Source organism: Oratosquilla oratoria, chromosome 12 (genome assembly GCF_046742065.1).
Source record: "Oratosquilla oratoria isolate Oo_2021 chromosome 12, ASM4674206v1, whole genome shotgun sequence".
Classification (NCBI taxonomy): Eukaryota; Metazoa; Arthropoda; class Malacostraca; order Stomatopoda; family Squillidae; genus Oratosquilla; species Oratosquilla oratoria.
The window spans coordinates 29,242,356-29,261,650 of record NC_134788.1 but is presented as its reverse complement, the minus strand read 5'-3'; the positions used below and the strand labels follow the sequence as shown (position 1 = coordinate 29,261,650).

At 39.8% G+C, this 19,295-nt stretch overlaps 1 protein-coding gene across 1 annotated transcript; it reads right to left on the bottom strand.

Moving 5' to 3' along the window:
• Window positions 1-849: 849 nt before the first annotated feature.
• LOC143031178 (uncharacterized) lies at window positions 850-12,383 on the bottom strand. Its single transcript, XM_076194705.1, has 2 exons — window positions 12,285-12,383; window positions 850-4,845 (listed from the first exon to the last, which is right to left on the bottom strand). The coding sequence occupies exon 2, from the start codon at window positions 4,448-4,450 to the stop codon at window positions 3,206-3,208; it is 1,245 nt and encodes a 414-aa protein (XP_076050820.1). The 5' UTR covers window positions 4,451-4,845; window positions 12,285-12,383; the 3' UTR covers window positions 850-3,205.
• Between the last annotated feature and the right edge of the window lie 6,912 nt (window positions 12,384-19,295).

Genomic DNA, 19,295 nt, shown 5'->3' with positions numbered 1-19,295 from the left:
TGACGGAGAGTACAGATGTACAACAAAATTTACAGATGAAATAGTTATTTGCTGTGCTCTATTTGATTTCACGAGAGGGCAGGGAACATAAAACACTTGAGATAATCTTATACATTTACTGAGTGAAGGAGGTTCATACACTTTAGTAAGTGGGTTTATGAGGAGCAATGGTGACCTACTCCTATCAGAATGTCACAGCAAATTTTGTTGGTGTGGTTACATGTTGGTAAATGAAATTGAACATTTCAGGTACAAATCAATTCTAGTGACAAAGATAGGGGAGATGACCACTAGGGTAAAAAGTAGCTGTCGGTTTATCAGAGAAGTGGTCATCTGTATATTCAAATATCTAATTTTTGCCAATATATTTCTACGAGACTTGAATTCTTTATTTTTTGTTTGCAACTGTACCTTGTACACTAGACCATCTGTCCCAGAACATGAGGCTGTCACCGTTCATGCAGTAAAATGATCATAATTATGTCTCAAAATGTCTGAGAAAGGTACTCATGTCCAAGGTACAACAGGAACGAGTTCTGCTGCCTATGTGAAGAACCATTGGTGTAGGAAGAATATTGGCTCCCTTCTTCTCAAAGAGCTATTTTTGTTATCCCCATAGTTTTGAAGATAGGTTAGTCCCCATATATAGAGAAACAGGCAAGAGGACAAAATACATGCATTCACCTGGTTGACTATTGCAAGGTAACTAATACATCTTTCTCTTTCAATCCAGACAGTAATTTGTCCAGAAATCTCTAGGTAGTTCTGTGTGTATATAAATTTTTCAATGATTATATGGTTAATCAGCCTGGAAGGCATTCTATACAGTAACTCCTGGCTTGTGTGAGGATTACTATATTCCTGGAATCCTTGAACAGAGAGAGAGAGAGAGAGAGAGAGAGAGAGAGAGAGAGAGAGAGAGAGAGAGAGAGAGAGAGAGAGAGAGAGAGAGAGAGAGAGGGGACCACGGACCTTCTCAATGCCTTTATTCAATATCCTCTAGCTCATATATTCCCTTTCAACTTAAGAAATTGACTTAGTTTTATTCTAATCATATTATTCAATTAGCATTCAAAGTTTTCAATTCCGGGCTTCTTGGCTGTTGTTTACAGAGTGTACTCGGAGTTCGACCTGTCTTTATGTGTTCCGCTGTGGCCATCAGTAGGTCATCCACTTGTGGACATTCTCATTTTTGGCTGGTGTACATTACCTATCTCTTCAATAAATCTATTATAAACAGTATCCTTTTCCTGTTCAGTACTGGTACCAAATTCACTACAACTGTCACTGGTTGCCATTTTCGAGTCACAGCTCCAGCCACATTGAGATTTTTTGTCTTTGTTTTACGCTAAATAATTACCCTTCAATTATCAGCTTAACAGGAACCCACATTTCCCCCTCTGGCTCCAGACCCACTAATTACAGTGTAGGTATACCATGATGATTAATTCCACTGACTCAGCTACGGTGGCTTAACTAGGAGCGGGAATGGGGGATACCCTCTTACCATGGCAGTGTTTGGTTGTGTGTGTGTATATGTGGACACATATATGTATGCATTTATGGTAATAAATAAAAATACAAGTACTCGAAAAAAAAGAAGTTAGCGTTACTTAATAAGACGGTGTAAGACCTTATGGCTTGTAATGATGCCAGTATGTGTTAACAATCTCGTTACCTTATTACTATTTGGCTCTTTGAACTGTGTCACTGTCAAATGCCTCCACATTAAATCTATTAAATGAAAGGCAAAGCTTTTTGACTTGTGGTAACTCATACAATTTTACAGTTTACTACCAACATTTCTTGTTTAGACATCATCATTCTGAAGTTGAACAATAATCTCTCCATTTGTGTAGATTTGAGGGCTTGACATTAGAAAGAATCAATTCCATATTCCCCTCCTCCAAAGGCAATTAATACCCAGAGCTGGGTGCATTCCTCGGAGTGTTCCATTTTAGTTTGGCCACGGTTAGCACTCCCAAACTATTAAAGCTTAAGAGACAGGAGGTTCATACCAAAATAAAAGTCCGGTAGGCCACATACTATACCAAAGAAAAATGTCATAGGCCTCATACTATACCGGCACCTATATTGTTTTAATAGTTTAGGAGTGCTAACTACAGCCAAACTATAGCAGAACGCACCAAGGAATGTGCCCAGCTAGTATCTAGATGTGCAATACCAAGTCGCTGGCAATTAATCTCCGTCATTTCAACTACAAAACAACGACAGGTATCTGCTGGTGGTGGTCCTGTGAGATGGGCATAAGAAAGTAACCTCTCTCCGAAACCAGTCAACATCCTCACCTCTGTCTTGGACAGATACCTGTCATTGTTTTGCAGTTGAAATGACGGAGATTAATTGCCAGCGACTTGGTATTGCACATCCGGATACTAGCTGGGCGCATTCCTTGGTGCGTTCTGCTATAGTTAAGATCTTACCAACTTTGCATTTCTCCCACCTTTTCTTCATAAGAGAAGCTGACAACTGGTGGCCACTCCCCTCCTCTTCCTACTACTACTAACTGGTGACACAGATAACTGTACAGTAATAAAACACAGACACCAGTCCATCACTTCTACATAGATACATGGGGAGGCCCAAGAAATATTACCAGTCTCTGTGGAACGAGTTTTCATTCAGCAAAACTCAAGGGAACAATTATCATTACTATCATCACTATTATCATTTTTTCACTGCTCTTCATATACCGAGAACTGACAACCAGTGACAGTTTCCCTCCTCTTCCTTGTCAGTGACAAAGAAACATCTCTGTATTCACACAACAAAGACAGCAGTGTCTTTCTTAGATCTATGGAGTATGAATTCTTGGCATCTGTTGGGAGACCACAGACTTCCCACCACAGAAATCAGTGGCAACAATTGACAAGTTAAACCTCTCACAGTTATGAGATGGACCGAAAGGAGCTAATAACATTCTTAAGCTGCATTATTTTGGCACAAGAGTTAAATATGTATTATCCCTTTCCCTTCTTTGAGAACATAGCTACTACATGATCATCAACTCAAAAGAAAAACAAATGTTTATCCATGTTTCTTTAAGATGGGTAGGTGTAAGAAATAAGGAAAGAAAAAATATATACCTTTATCTAACTTGTGAATACAATTACACAAGGTGTTGTTCATTACTCTCATATCCCGAAATACCTATTTTGCCCTAACCATGGAGAATGACCCTATTCTATACATCTTGGTTGTGGTCAAGTCCATACTCCTCCATTTTAACTTCAGCTTTTACACCCTTGTGCAGCGGCACATCATCATCGTCATCATCTGAATAACTTATGAGTGATGTTGAGTCCTGACTTTCATCTGGCATTTCCTGTTTCAGTACTGCTGGTGACTTTATATAATCTGGTTGTAGAAAAGATACATCATTAATTGCTTCTTCTGACACAGTTCCGTTCATGTGCGTTTTCATGTGAGTTTCAAGGTCATCTGCACATGGAAAGGACCTGTCACAAATGCTACATGTGAGAGAACTATCTTCCTGATGTTTTGATATGTGTCTCTTTAGACCCGTCATTTGAGAAAACGTTGCCCCACAGAGTAAACACTTGTGAGCTCTGTCACCCGTGTGTATTGACTTGTGCCTCTTCAGAGAACTTGCCTTCGAAAACGCAAAGCTACAAATTGTACAAATGTACGGCTTCTCGCCGGTATGTGTCCTCATATGGTTTTTTAGTTGACACGACTGGGAAAACTCGGCACAGCAAATCGTACACTTGTGCGGCCTTTCACCCGTGTGCTTGTGACGATGTCTGCTTAAATGACTAGAAGCGGAAAAAACAGCATTGCAGATCGTACACCGAAAAGGCTTCTCGCCCGTGTGTATCAAGGTATGCCGTCTTTGAGTCGCTGCACGAGCAAACGCTGCATTGCAAATTGGGCATTTATATGGTCGTTCGCCTGTATGCGTCCTTATGTGATTTTTCAGCTGGCCCGACTGCGAAAATGCAGCACTACAGTGTGCACATTTGTAAGGCCGTTCGCCCGTGTGTGTTCTGTGGTGATTTTTCAAGCTAGCTCCCCTGCAAAACGATGCATCGCATAACGTACACTTGTACGGTCGTTCTCCGGTGTGGGTCCGTAGGTGATACGTCAAAGATTCCTTGACGGCATATGATAAATCACACAGTGGACAACTGTACGGTTTTTCTCCCGTATGGGTCGTCAAGTGTCGTCTCAGCTGGCCTGCTTCGCGGAAAGAAGCAATACAAAGGCTACACTTGTGCGGTCGTTCACCAGTGTGTGTCCTTAGATGACAATTTAGGTGACCAACGTGAGAAAACGCAGCGTCACACAGGTGACACGGGTGAGGCTTCTCTCCTGTGTGCGTCATCATGTGTCGTCTCAGGTCATCTGCCCGGTAAAATGCAGCAACGCAGAAATCACACTTGTGGGGCTTTACACCTGTGTATGCCATTATACATGACTTGATTCTTCATAGCAAAATCATTAAATGAACGTCCTTATCCTCTATCCCCTTTGTAGATCTCATTTTTCCTACAAAGAGTTACAAATCTAGGTTTCTTGCACACTGGTCTGATTTTCCAGATTTATTAGCGACACTCACATCCTTCTGATCTTACGACCCTCGGCCTTTCTTTCTGGGAGTTAAAAAGTCCTTCATATGGAAGGTGACCAAGCCAAAGCACACACACTCACATTCATTATTCAAGAAGTCACATAACAATGACAGATCTAGTTTTAGCTACACAAGAAAACACTAAATTCTTCACCATTTCCTTCCCTCTTCATAGTTTTGGTTTCTTCGACTCCATTTTCAATACAATGAGGCCCCATCTGGATCGGAATCATCTGAAAATGGAATGCAAACTGTATTCATCTATCAAACAGGTTATATAATCTTACACAAAATAGAATTCACTCATCTACTGCATGCTAATGGTATGGCATCTCCAGAACAACCTATGTCTACACTGTTACTAAAGTGTATCTATAATTAAAATGCCAGGTACATACTTTAAGTATATCAAAGGCAAAAGCCCAGATTAAAAGCCTAAAAGCCTTGGTCACACTAGCTTCTGAAATCACTGGGTCCAGCAATATGGGTTGATTGGCCAGCTATTTGTGCTACACTAGCTATTATCACTGCCTTCATCTAGCCATACAGGTGTTTTCCCCTGGCATCTAGCACTATCAATAGCAGTAGATGGGTGGAAAATATTAAGAAACTAGCATCTATTCAGCAATGAAAAACATATTCCACCTTTTTCCAAGTATTTCAAGTAAAAAAAAAAAAAAAAAAAAAATTATATATATATATATATATATATATTTAGGCATATATATATATACATATATATATATATATATATATATACAGTATATATATATATATATATATTGATATGGTTTAAAGTCACAAACTCCCCCCTATCGGGAGGCTAGGACAATGCCCCTCACAGAGGATTTTGTAGCGTGGAATTTAATGAACCATAATGCCCTTGGTTCAACTTCGCCAGTGGCAGGATTCAAACCGCCATCCCCTCGACCTTTGCCACAAGTAATGACGTCCTAACTCGCTCAGCCAGCGAGCTTCCTCTATATATATATAAACATATATATGCGTATATATATATATATATATATATATATATATGACAATTGAAGAAAACTCACATATATAAATTTTAATTTGATGGAAATATATCATGCTTTTGCTAGCAGACTTGGCAAGTGGTGTGACCAGAGAGCTACATGTTTTGCTGTCAATCCAGGGAAAACAAAAACCAATCTAGTGTTTAAAATAGCGAGTGTGACCATAGCTTTAGCCAAATAAGGTGCATGGGAGACTCATGGAATTGAAGATAAGAAACAGAAGTCTAAAGAAGGGGTTGTGTAGACAGCAACAGAAGTAAATCCATGTGAACAAGTTGTATAGACACGGTAAAGGAAACATGGACTAGAGGTGAAGCTTTTATTCCTGGGAGCTTCACCTGGGCTAAATCCTCAGCGAGCATAGTGCTTCGTGATTGGCGGTCTCAGCGGGCCAATCAGAACACAGCGTTATACGCTCGCATACCCCCTTGAGCCATAAGGCGTGTATATAAACTCTGTATGTATCTAGTATGCTCATTCCTTTGAGAAAGTTGATAGACGAAACGTCAGGAATAAAAGCTTCACCTCTAGTCCATGTTTCCTTTACCGTGTCTATACAGCAACAGAAGTGTTTATACAGTACCAATTTTTATGGATCTGAAGGTGTAGGACTGTGATGACTGGAAAGGAGTGTGGGAAAGTATGAGAATGTATGCAGTGGGGCATATGAAGCAGTGAAGAATTTTATGATAGATGGAATACCTGTATGAATCCACAATAACGAGTGTCTGACATGAATATGAATATAGACTGAGGAAGGGGTGTGTAATGTCACCCTGGCTGATTAATTTGTTCATGTGGAATGATGACAGAAGTGAATGGAAGGGGTTGTGAATCGGGACGTAAAGTTGGAGTTAAATTACCATAAAAGATGCTTAATAGTATTGTTTATACCAATGACACTGTTCTGTTACCAGTTAGGTATTTCCTTCCAAAGGATAGTGAGTCTGTCTTTTTAAAGAGAAATCTTAGTGTCCAAGAATGCTATGATGCTGTTTGAGCAGAGGGCACATATTTCATGTGCTGTTGAATGGGTAGAGCAGTGATCCCCAACCTGTAGCTCACGAGTGCCATGACGCTCTCAGGACCTTATTATGGTGCCCGCAAGGGTCAACCAGAAAACTGTGAAACATCCTTAAATCATTTTCACATTTCTATATAAGTATATATATATATATATATATATATATATATATATATTCAAACAATAACAATTAAGGAAATATGTAATATTAATCCAGTAAAATGATTACTTATTGCATACTCGATGAGAGACAGAGAGAGAGAGAGAGAATGTGTTGGAGGGGAGGAGTGAGTGAGGGTGTGGGACAGACGAATGCTACATACGACGCTCTCTCTCTCTCTCTGGGGAAGGCGCCCTCCCCTGTGTTTATAATGACAGATGTAGTCCTCAGCCTACGAAAGGTTGGGGGCCACTGGGGTAGAGAATAAAACAATCTTAGATATCTAGAAAGAGATCTACATGAAAATGAACAACTAAAGGATGCAGACCATGGAAGAAGAGAGAGAAAAGAGGTGCTTTGAGAACTGTATGGAGAAACATAAACATTTCAACAAATCAATTGTTGTCTTGAGTTTCACTGACTGGATACCCCAATGCAGCTGGCAATGATCTTTAAGTTCTCCCACAGAGATCTGTGAGAAGCCTTGGGTTGGTGTTTACAACGTATAAGCGTGCAATTATTCCTATTTCATCGGCAGAACGCAGTGGAAGGATGGGAAGCAATTGTTGGCTCTTCTTGTATGTAAATGTGAAGGAAATATTGATGAAATTGTTAAAGAAAAATCTTGGGATCAGTCAGAAAACGGAGCATCAATGGACCACCTAATGGAAGTTGACGAGATTTGAAGAGTGGCATGATGACTCGGACATACTACTCACATGACCACTTCATACAGTTGTCCATTACCAGTCGTCACCCCAACCCAGAAAAAAAAAAATATATATATATATATATATAGAAGCAATGAAAAGAATGTAGTGTGAATCAACAGAGAACTGCCTGCTATGTATAGACATGAAAGCAGGGTAATGTATACTGGAGACAAAATTCAAGCAGAGGCAGTAGAAATGAGATGCTCCATGTTAGGGGCCCCCATAGCGACCCCCAAACGTCATTGGTTGACGTATACCTCAGGTCTCCATGTGCCAAATATACATACATATACCAAGGGCTTCACCCCCCACCCCCAACTACAAGGGAGGTAGCCAAAATCAAAAGGCATAATTCCATCCCCATTCAACACCCCTCCCTCCCTCCCTCTCATTTGGGTTCCTCATGGACAACAGGTCATCCCTGCATCTTGCCCATTGGTCTGGGTCAGAAGCGATGCAGTAAGGCACAGCACATCCACAGCAAAGCCACTTCACTTAATCAGTAACCCCCCCTTTCAGTCCCCTCATGCAGAAACATTGATATGTACCATATACCAATGTTTTTTGTTTTTTTTCCCCCTTACAAGGAAGGTAGCCAAAGTCAATGGCATAAATCCACTCCCACCCATTTCATCCCCACATACTCCACTCCCATTCACCACCACTCCCTCCCTCTTTTCTTGGTTCCTCTTGGATGGTGGGTCATCCCTGCATCTCGTCCACTGCCCTGGGTCAGAAACAATGTAGCAATACACAGCACATCCACAGCAAGGCTGCTTCATTTGATCTGTGACCCCCCTCTGTCTCTTCATGCAGAAAAAGAGAAGATGGGGAGAAATCCCTTTGGGCTGTGTCAGAATATAATTTACTCCCTTCCATGCATCATAGCATCATCCATACGCAGCCATTCTCCACTCACCCCTATCCTCTGTCTTCTCCCTTCCTTCCTCTTTCCCAAAACCCTTTTTACCCCATCCATCCATCTCATCCTTGGTCACCCCCTCATGTTCACTCCTTCCACACCTCTTTTACTCTTCTTTCCTCACAAATTTTTTCTGTGTACAAACCATCCCAATATTCTTTCATCAATTCTATCTCCCAACTCCCTTTCCACCCCCCTATTCTCCTCCTCACCTCCTCATTTCTCACTCTATCCAGCCTAGTAGCCCTTATCATACTTCTCATGCACCTCATCTCAAATACATTCAAACTCCTCCTCTCTATATTCCATGTTTATACCCCATACAGCGCTGTCGGCACAATCACTCCTTCAATCTCCTCTTAGCATCCATTCACAAATGTCTATTTTTCATTACACTTTTTAATCCCCCAAGGCATTTACTTGCTTTTCTCAATCTACATTCTACCTCCACTTCTCCCTTTCCTGCCACATCTGCACCCAAGTATCTAAAATTATCCACTTCCCCCCAGTCTCTCTCAACCACTTCGGTAGGATGAGGCCTATGTAGGCCTCATGGGATGCAAGTGGGTACACAAAGATGCTGGCATCGGCATCTTGAGAATATACACTTTTATGTAGTTGTGCATGCGTTACTCCCAGATTCTGTGAACTGGTTTGATCATGTCTTCTGTGTTTATTATTACTCAGAGTAGATGAGAATGAGTAATACGGCAGTGACTTTATAATGTGAGTAGGGTGATGCAAATTACATATGGCAGTCGATGCTGCAAGCGAGAATTTGAGTCATACTGAAGTAGTTGTCATTTGTGTATGACTCAATGTCTAGAGCAGTAGTTCTTAACCCATTAAACTCCGATGACAAGATGTCTTGTCATTTGGTCAAATAAAACAAAAAATCATAAAACACCAAAATGTTTGATCAAACACCAGAAAAATATGACGTCGGTCCTCGCTTCGCTCGCGAGGACTGACGTCATATTTTTCTGGTGTTTGATCAAACATTTTGGTGTTTTATGATTTTTTGTTTTATTTGACCAAATGACAAGACATCTTGTCATCGGAGTTTAATGGGTTAACATTTTGATGACTTCAGAACCCCAATGGATTGCCCATTATAGTCCTATACTCCCTTCACTTGACAATCAAAATAATCATCACCATTCCTATAAGTTGCCAGTATGACTTTCAAATAGGTATGCCAATAGCTTGAATTTATGGTACTATAGCTATGGATAGCTTGGAACAGAACATGAAAGTAAAATCTGACAACTGACAAATCTAAAACACTGGGAAGTACCAGCTGATGCTCATGTAGGGTTGCCAGACTATTTTGGTGGCTTGATATCTATCTCCTGGACAAAATGAGGGGGGGGGGGTGACCCATCATCCAGGAGGTGCCAAGAAGGAGGGTAGAGGGTGGAGGGGAGTGGAGTGTATTAGGGATGGAATGGACGGGAATGGTTTTTATACCTTTGTTTTTTGGCTACCTCCCTTGTAAGGGGGAAAAAGCCTTTGGTATATGTATTTTTCAATCACACTTAAATGCTTTCCTAACCTTATTTATATTGAACATACATAAATCCTAATTTGTGAGAATGTTTATGAAAATCTTGGGTAATATTCAGGTCTGGTTTTAAAATATGGACTGACAATGCTAGTTGATAATGTAACATTCTAACTCAAGCATAAATTGATACATTAAGTAAAATAAATAACAGTACCCTGAGATCAAGTCCCATACCTCTAAGAGGTATGCACACCCCTAGTCTAGACTCGTCAATATGCTCAATTTTTCATTTGACGAATACAGATTATGCAGGTTGTGTTTTTACTTATATTACTGAAATTATCGAGCCATTAATTTCTCATATATTTATGTAACTTATGTCAATTAATGGTGTGGTTTTATCATCAATACATCAACCCTAGAGGTCAATTTTTATCACATTGGGACACCTACAATGGTGTATTATTGTTGTATTATGGTACCAAAACACCATTACTATGAATGGCGTGTTGTATTATGTGACGGTAATTGAGTAGTGAGCACACATTTATGTTTTGCAGAGCGCAATCTAATGTCATGTTATTTTCATTAATAATAATATAATCTTTTCACTCTTCTCGGGTTTGATTCTCCTTGGATAAACACTTTTTAGAGCAAATTTATGATTTGAATTATATTTGTGATTTATATATGATTTTATGTACAATTACGAGCAAAACAGACTTAGGTTTCTGGACCAATCTCCAAGCCAACAGCATTATTCTTGGGGTTAAAATATCGGCGTGTTTCAAGTATCGGTTATCGGTCCCCCCCCCATAACATTCTCGGATCTGCACCTGCCTCCACCCTCTACCCTCCTTCTTATATTGGCACCTCCTGGATGACAGGTCATCCCTGTATCTTGTCTACTGCCCTGGGTCATAAGCAGTGTCGCAAGACACAGCACATCCATAGCAAGGCCAAGTTTGGAGTTACAAAATATTAGAAAATGGGTATTTTTTTAGAAGTGCACACCTACATGGTATAACATTAGAAAATTAAATATCAATTTTGGGAATTATAATACATCAATGTAATATTTTTCTTGGCAGAAATCAATATCGGAAAATGTTACTGAAACATTTACAGAAACGAATGAAGTCACTTTGACTCCTGTAGATGCCATCTTTGTTTTGATAAATTTAGAGGTCAAAGACAATGACCCTGATGACCTCTAGAATTGCAGGTACAGCATTACTAAATGCAGGTTAGGTTAGGTAGGTATGGGTTGGTTAGTTAAGTTAGGTAGGTTAGGTTAGAATAGACAAATTTATCATACTTTTATTTCTCCAGCTTCCACCTCTACCAAAACAAAGATGGCATCTCAAGCAACCAAAGTGGTTACATTTACAGTATTCGTTTATAGCTTTTAGCAACCTATCCTATTATCAATTTCCACCAAGAATAACATATATTACATTGATGTATTATTATTTACAAAATTATTTAATTTCCTATTGCTATATCGCATAGGTGTGCACTTCTAAAAATTTACTGAAAGTTTGCAATTAGATCAGGGTAATGATGAGATTAGGAGAACAGTGTAAGATAACATAAAGTCCAGGCAAGCCCCAGCCAAGGGTGATAGATAGACACAGACACCCCTAAAGGAGAAATCAATATAAGATAAAGTCAACGAATGGTGTGAATAAGCTGGTGAGGGTTTGAGATCAAGACATAAAGCATGTGAAAATTTGACACAAGTCTGAGATGATTTTAAAGAAGAATGTAACTACCCATTCCATAATAATCATGTCTACCGTCATTAAACTGTAACACTATACAATCGTGACTAAGTTAGGTCTACTATGGTTATTTATTTTAAGCAATTCTAATGACAGTACGTCTTATGTGTGGAGGTATACAAACATTGATTCACAATGGAAACGAATATCATACATCACTGAATCTTACTCTAACATCCATCTGACAATTTTAGATTTCTCTCTTGTGTGGAGGAAAATGTGACATGTTGTTCCCCCAAATTCCAAAACTTTAAGTTAAATTGCAATCTCAAACCATAATGGTTTCATTACAATTTCTTTGTGATTTCCTTTAACAATGAAAATGTTCCTACCAACACTCATCAATCTGCATCGCGTAATTTGTAGCTGTCAAAATTCCCCAAGCCATAGACCATATTTAAGAGTTAAAAAGTCGTTTCTCATCATACTCTAAACCATAGATTTTTCATATTTTTACTTCTTTGACACCTTTAGCTTTTTTATTTGTTTTTAGATTGAAAAACCGAGTATGTAACGGTTCCTCACCTGTGTCCTATAAAACTTCTCTAAACATCTCCTGTTTAGAAGCTGTTTACTGTTTACAATATGGAGACACGTAGCTAATTTCAAATGAACATTATTTTTTTTTATCAATTATTTAAGTAAGCAAATCGAATGACATATTTATTTATCATTCTATTGTACTAATGCGTTTTTATATTAATATTATTTTTCATATTTTCAGAAATAGCAAAATAATTAAATAATCGATATTTTTCCGATGCCATCCCGAATGATCATAACAGTGTATCAATATTCCTTAAATTACTAATATCATAATGATATTATACAACAGCCATTATTCTCTGAATACTTATCATCATACAGATATCTTACTGTAAAATGTCAAGAAAGATTATTTATGTTCCCTATGTTGTTATAATTGAATTTGCAAGGGTATTTTGTCAATACAGTCTGGATTTTTTGTAAGTGTTCCTCTCCAAAGATGAAATACAAGTAAATGTGACGGCACACTAGGCATTTCTCGTTAGCATGCTACTTGCTCTCGACAGTGGAAACGACTTGGATTACAATTTTTTAAGATTTCCAAATGTCAAATTACATTTGTGTCATAAAGTGAGGAGCTGAATGACCAAGTAAGAGAAGTTAGATATAAAATACGAATGTTAGACACAAAATTGTTGAGATGTTCTTTCGAATGTCCAGAATATTGTAACCCAAGTCGTTTTCACTCAAACGAAATAGCAAGTAGCATGGTAAGTTACAACAGACGTTAGAAATAAAACTGTTTGTCTACAGGTGATCGATTAAAGAGTTAGTAATTTCATCCTTCTGATTATACTTCGAATATTTTCTCCTGTGTGTGTATTTGTGTGCACGCGCGCGCGTGTGTGAGAAAAACAAAATACAAAACGCTGCATATAGACTGACAATATGGGCAACAAGTTAGAACTGGGGCTAACAATTATTTCCAGAATGGGGACATGAGCAGCCTACCGTAGTTGCTATTGCCATCAGTGAAGTCTACATGCAAACGTACCGTAGTTGCTCCAATGCTACAGTTCCCCCAAATATATGAGTCATCTTTATTTCCTCGAGGTGACAGCGTCTAGTGATTAAGTCGTTTTAAATTTGATTGACAGCTTGAAATAACACTAATGAATCCTCACGCATATTACATTAATAATGATGATGAAAAAGATATCCAACTTGAATTACTTCATTAGTCGATTTCTTCTCGATGGCTTGGTAATTCGGGCTCAGCAATTAATGTAAAGAAAATACTTTGAATGTAGATTCTTTACGCTATAGAAATACTAATCAACATCTATATTCGTTACCACGTCCATATTGACATCTAAAAGCTTGTCTAATTGGACCTTTGTAGGATCATTCGTTTGGAAATGAAAACGACATTTGTCTCGTTGTTTAGAAATTGTGGTTACATTGGAGAGCCGCTCTCGTTTCCTCTAATAGAATTATAAAATCTGTTTGATTTCGGAATATATATTGACAGAGGCTATCGGTTAGCATCACAGGCTGCCACACTTGAGTTATCAAACTCGCACATCTCTCATGGTATGAAAGTTTCACTAACACACCAAACTGTTCCTATCTCCCTTAAGCAAAGGGGATGGGGATATAGGTCGGTCCATATAAGACCTAATTTTCTATTCGGAAAAGTAATATAAATATGTGTGTGTGTGTACCTAGTTGTACCTAGTTGTATTTTACGGGACTAGAGCTATGCTCGTAGTGACCCGTTTTTGTATCTCTCCACATCCAGTTTGCTTTTGAATTCGTGTGTAGTTCTGGCATTAACTGTTTCACTGTTCAATTTGACCCAGACGTTGATCACTCTGTGTGGGAAACTGTTCTTTTTCAGATCTCTTCTGTAGCTGTCGTTCTTCAATTTCTTTGCGTGTCCTCTTGTTTCTCTTTTGGCCCATTTTACATAACATAAGAATAAAGGAGACTGCAAGAGACCACAAGGCCTACACTAGGCAGCTCCGTATTCATCACCACCTGCCATCCCCATCCATAAAGTTGTCTAATCGTTTTTTAAAACAACAGATAGTTTCAGCGCTTACTACATGGTTACTAAGTTTATTCCATTCATCGACCACCCTATTAGTAAACCAATTCTTGCCTATTTCCTTCTTAAATCTAAATTTGTCCAGTTTATACTCATTACTGCGAGTCCTGCCCTGTTGTTTTATTATGATGACCTTGTTTGCATCACCCTTGTTATAGCCTTTGATCCACTTGAATACTTCTATTAGATCACCCCGCACTCTGCGTCTTTCCAGAGAGTGTAAGTTTAGGTGCCTAAGCCTCTCTTCATAAGGCAAATTTCCGAGTCCATGTATCATTTTGGTCATTCTTCTCTGTACTGATTCTAGTGAATTGGTGTCCATTCTGTAGGACGGAGACCAAAACTGTACCGCATAGTCAAGGATAGATCTTGATAGATAATCTCTATCAAGAACTTCCATTCTTTTCATAATTCTGAAAATGGTCAACAAATCGCCTCTCTCCCCTCTCTGCTCTAACGTTGTCAGTTGTAATTTCTTCAATCTTTGTTCGTATGTCAAATTTGATAGTGTAGGTGCCATCGTAGTCGCCGCTCTTTGGATTCTTTCTAATTTCCTTGTGTTTTTCTTTGTGCTAGGTGCCCACACTGATATAGCATATTCTAGTTTCGGTCTTATCATTGTAACAATTAATTTCTTAACCATCTCTTCACCCATGTAGTCGAAGGCCACCTTCATTGATCTTAAATTGCAAGTCTGTGTGTGTGTGTGTGTGTGTATTCACTTGGTCTTTGGATCACGTGTTGGACTCGTGATCGACAGCTATTTCCCTCCTGGAAGAGAGCTCAGAGCTCGTAGGTCCGATCTATGGGTAATGCTATGACCTTGCACACACACACACCCCCAACTCCCCGCCCACGAGAGTTGGAGTAACACCCCTCAGCGCTGCGATACTGATATTATTTCAGCCCCGGGCGAGGATCGAACCCGGACCTCCGTAGTGGCAGGCCAGAGCTCTAACCACAGCGCCATGAGGTGTGTGTGTGTGTGTGTGTGTGTGTGTGTGTGTGTGTGTGTGTGTGTGTGTGTGTGTGTGTGTGTGTGTGTGTGTGTGTGTGTGTGTGTGTGTGTGTATTCACCTCGGATCTGCTGCAGTCTCTGTCGAGACAGCCAGACACCACCCTACGGCAGTGAGCTCAGAGCTCCTTATTAGCCGATCTCTGGGTAGGTCTGAGACCACTCACACACCACACACCGGGACAGCAAGGTCACAACTCCTTGACTAACGTCCCGTACCTACTCGCTGCTAGGTGAACAGGGGCTACACGTGAAAGGAGACAAACCCAACTTATCTCCGCCCGACCGGGGAATCGAACCCCGGTTCTCTGGCTTGTGAGGCCAGTGCTTTACCAATCCGCCACCGAGCCGTACCAATCCGCCACCGAGCCGTGTGTGTGTGTGTGTGTGTGTGTGTGTGTGTGTGTGTGTGTGTGTGTGTGTGTGTGTGTGTGTGTGTGTGTGTGTGTGTATTTACCTAGTTGTAGTTGTGTTATAAGGGAAGGGGAGCTATGCCCGTTTTGTATCTCGTAAGATCAAGTTTGTTTTTAAATTGTTGTACTGTGTTTGCACACACTATTTCTTCATCCAATTTGTTCCACACATCTAGCACTCTATGTGGGAAGCCGTTCTTCTTTTTCATGTCTCTTCTTCTGTAGTTATCCCTTTTGAGTTTCATTGCATGTCCTCTTGTTTTTCCTCTGTCCCGTTTTAATAGGTCCTCTCTATCAAGGCGTTCTCTTCCTTTCATAATTCTGTAGATGGTTACTAGGTCCGCTCGTTCTCTTCTTTGTTCCAGGGTTGGTAATTCCAATTCGGCTGGTCTTTGTTCGTATGTTAGGTTTGCAAATGTTGGAACCAACTTTGTCGTTGCTCTTTGTTTTCTTTCTAATTTTCTTATATTCTTTTTTGTACTGGGTGACCATATCAGCGCTCCATATTCCAGTTTTGGCCTTATTAGTGTTTGTAATATTTTCTTGATCATTTCCTTATCCAGGTAGCCTACTTAAAGGCCACCTTTATTGATCTCAACAAATTGTATGTTTTTCCAACTATTTTATTTATATTACAATTGATTACAGTTGAAGTTTACTGGAAAAGGCCTTACGTGGCCTGTGACTCCAGTGTGGCAGCCTGATTTCTTGTATGGTGTTGGCTGCGTGCAGTGTTAATTTGTGCTCTATGGTTAAATATTTGCTCTCGTTCCTTCCAGAATTTGTCTAGCCTTGCCTCAAACTTTTTGACTGAATCTGCATTGACCACCCACTCTGGCAGCTCATTTCAATTATTAACCCATTAAACTCCAATGACAAGATTCCTTGTCATTTGGTCAAATAAAACAAAAAATCATAAAACACCAAAATGTTTGATCAAACACCAGAAAAATATGACGTCAGTCCTCGCTTCGCTCGCGGCGAGCGAAGCGAGGAGGACTGACGTCATATTTTTCTGGTGCTGTTTGATCAAACATTTTGGTGTTTTATGATTTTTTGTTTTATTTGACCAAATGACAAGGAATCTTGTCATTGGAGTTTAATGGGTTAATGACTCCGTTGTTAAAGGAGTACTTTCTCAGGTCCAACCATGCTCTTGGCTTAAATATTTTCCAACTATTTCCCCTTGTACTGGACCCCTCTCTAAATTCAAAGAGACCCTCAGTGCAGTCTCTATCATATACACCACTGACGATTTTGTAGGTCTGCCCCGGGATCTCCTGTACGCCAAGGTGGGCAAGTTCAACTTCCTCAGTCTCTCTTCGTAAGATAACTCCTTAAGGGATGGCACTAATTTAGTAGCTCTCCGCTGTACATTCTCCACAGCCTCCAAATCCTTCACCAGATGAGGACACCATACCGGATTGGCGACATGTCTTTAGTGATGATTATTTCCTAAGCCCCTTTCAGAATTCACTTTCTTTACTTCTTTTCCATCAATTTTATACTATCCTGTTATTCTCCTCTTGCCTTTTCCAAATTCAATTATACTGCACTTCTTGATACTGAGTTCTACTTCCCATCTCTTGCTCCACTCTGAGACTTTGTTCAGATCCTTCTGCAATGAGTCACAGTCTAGTTCGGAGTTTATTCTCTTTAATAATTTTGCGTCATCTGCAAAGCAGTTCATGTAACTATCAATGCCCTCATCCATGTCATTTACATATATAGCAAACATTATCGGAGCTAGTGCTAAACCCCTGTGGGACGCCACTACCCATTTCTTCCCATTTTGAATATTTGTCTCTGAGCACCACTCTCATTTTTCTTCCATGTAGGAAGTCCTCCATCCAATTCAATAGTTTTCCATGTATGCCTCCTATTGTTTCCAGTTTATATAGTAATTTTCTGTGTGGTACCTTATCAAATGCCTTTTGTAGGTTTAGGAATGCACAGTCTGCCCAGCCATCTCTTTCCTGCAATATATATGTCAGTCTTGAATAGAAACAAATTAAATTGGTGGTACATGATCTTCCTTGTATGAATCCAAATTGCCTCGGGTTCATAATATCATTCTCCTCCAGATATTTTGTCCATCTATCTTTGACGATTCTCTCACAAATTTTGACTATTGTACCTGTTAGGGACACCGGTCTATAATTTGTTGGGTCTTCCTTATTTCCCCCTTTATATATCGGCACTATGTTGACATTTTCCCAGTATTCTGATAGTTTTCCCTCTATGAGTAGTTTTCCTGTTAGTTCGTCTATGCATTTCCTCAATATCCAGTTTGCAACTCCGTCTGGTCCATGTGGCTTGATAACGTCTAGTTTTAGTATTTGATTCCATATTTCATTTGAGTAATGTTTATTTTCTTTAGTGGAGGAACTCTTATTTCATTTATTTTATCCCAGTTTTGTATATTCTTTTCCTCTTTGGTGAATACAGATTTGAAATGTTTGTGCATAATATCTGCCATTTCTATATCTTCTGTGTATTCTCTATTACCTTGACGTAATTTGTGTATTTCCTGTTTATTTTTAGCTCGCCGTTTACATATCTATAAAATAGTTTGGGTTGATCTTTACATTTATCTATTATGTCCTTTTCATAATTTCTTTTTCTTCTCTACGTAATTTTACATATTCATTTCTTAGTTTGGTATATATTTTCCATTTCTCAGTGTGTGTGTGTGTGTGTGTGTGTGTGTGTGTGTGTGTGTGTGTGTGTGTGTGTGTGTGTGTGTGTGTGTGTGTATGTGTGTGTGTGTATTCACTTGGTCTTTGGATCACGTGTTGGACTCGTGATCGACAGCTATTTCCCTCCTGGAAGAGAGCTCAGAGCTCGTGGGTCCGATCTATGGGTAATGCTATGACCTTACACACACACACACACACACACACACACACACACACACACACACACAACTCCCCGCCCACGAGAGTCAGAGTAACGACCCGAAGCGCAGCGGTACCGAAATAATTTCGGCCCTGGGCAGGATTCGATCCAAGTACTACGGGCACCACCATGCTAGTAGTTCAGCGCTCTACCAACTGCGCCACCGAGTCGTGTGTGTGTGTGTGTGTGTGTGTGTGTGTGTGTGTGTGTGTGTGTGTGTGTGTGTGTGTGTGTGTGTGTGTGTGTGTGTGTGTGTGTGTGTGTGTTTACCTCCCTAGTTGTATGTACCTAGTTGTATCTTACGGGAAGAGGAGCTACGCTCCTGGTGTCCCGTCTCTGTATCTCGCAGTGTCTAAATTGCTCTTAAATTCGTGTACTTTTTTGCACACACTATCATTTCGTCCAGTTTGTGTGGGGGGAAAGCTGTTCTTTTTCAGGTCTCTTCTATAACTGTCCTCCTCTTTCAGCTTCCTTCCATGTCCCCTTGTATCTCTTACCCCAATTTAGTAAGTCTTTTCTAGTGAGTCCGGACCTTAAAACCAGGAAACAGTGCATTAGCGCCAGGAATAAAGCTAACAGAGCATTAGGTTTCATTGCTAGGACGGTAACGAATA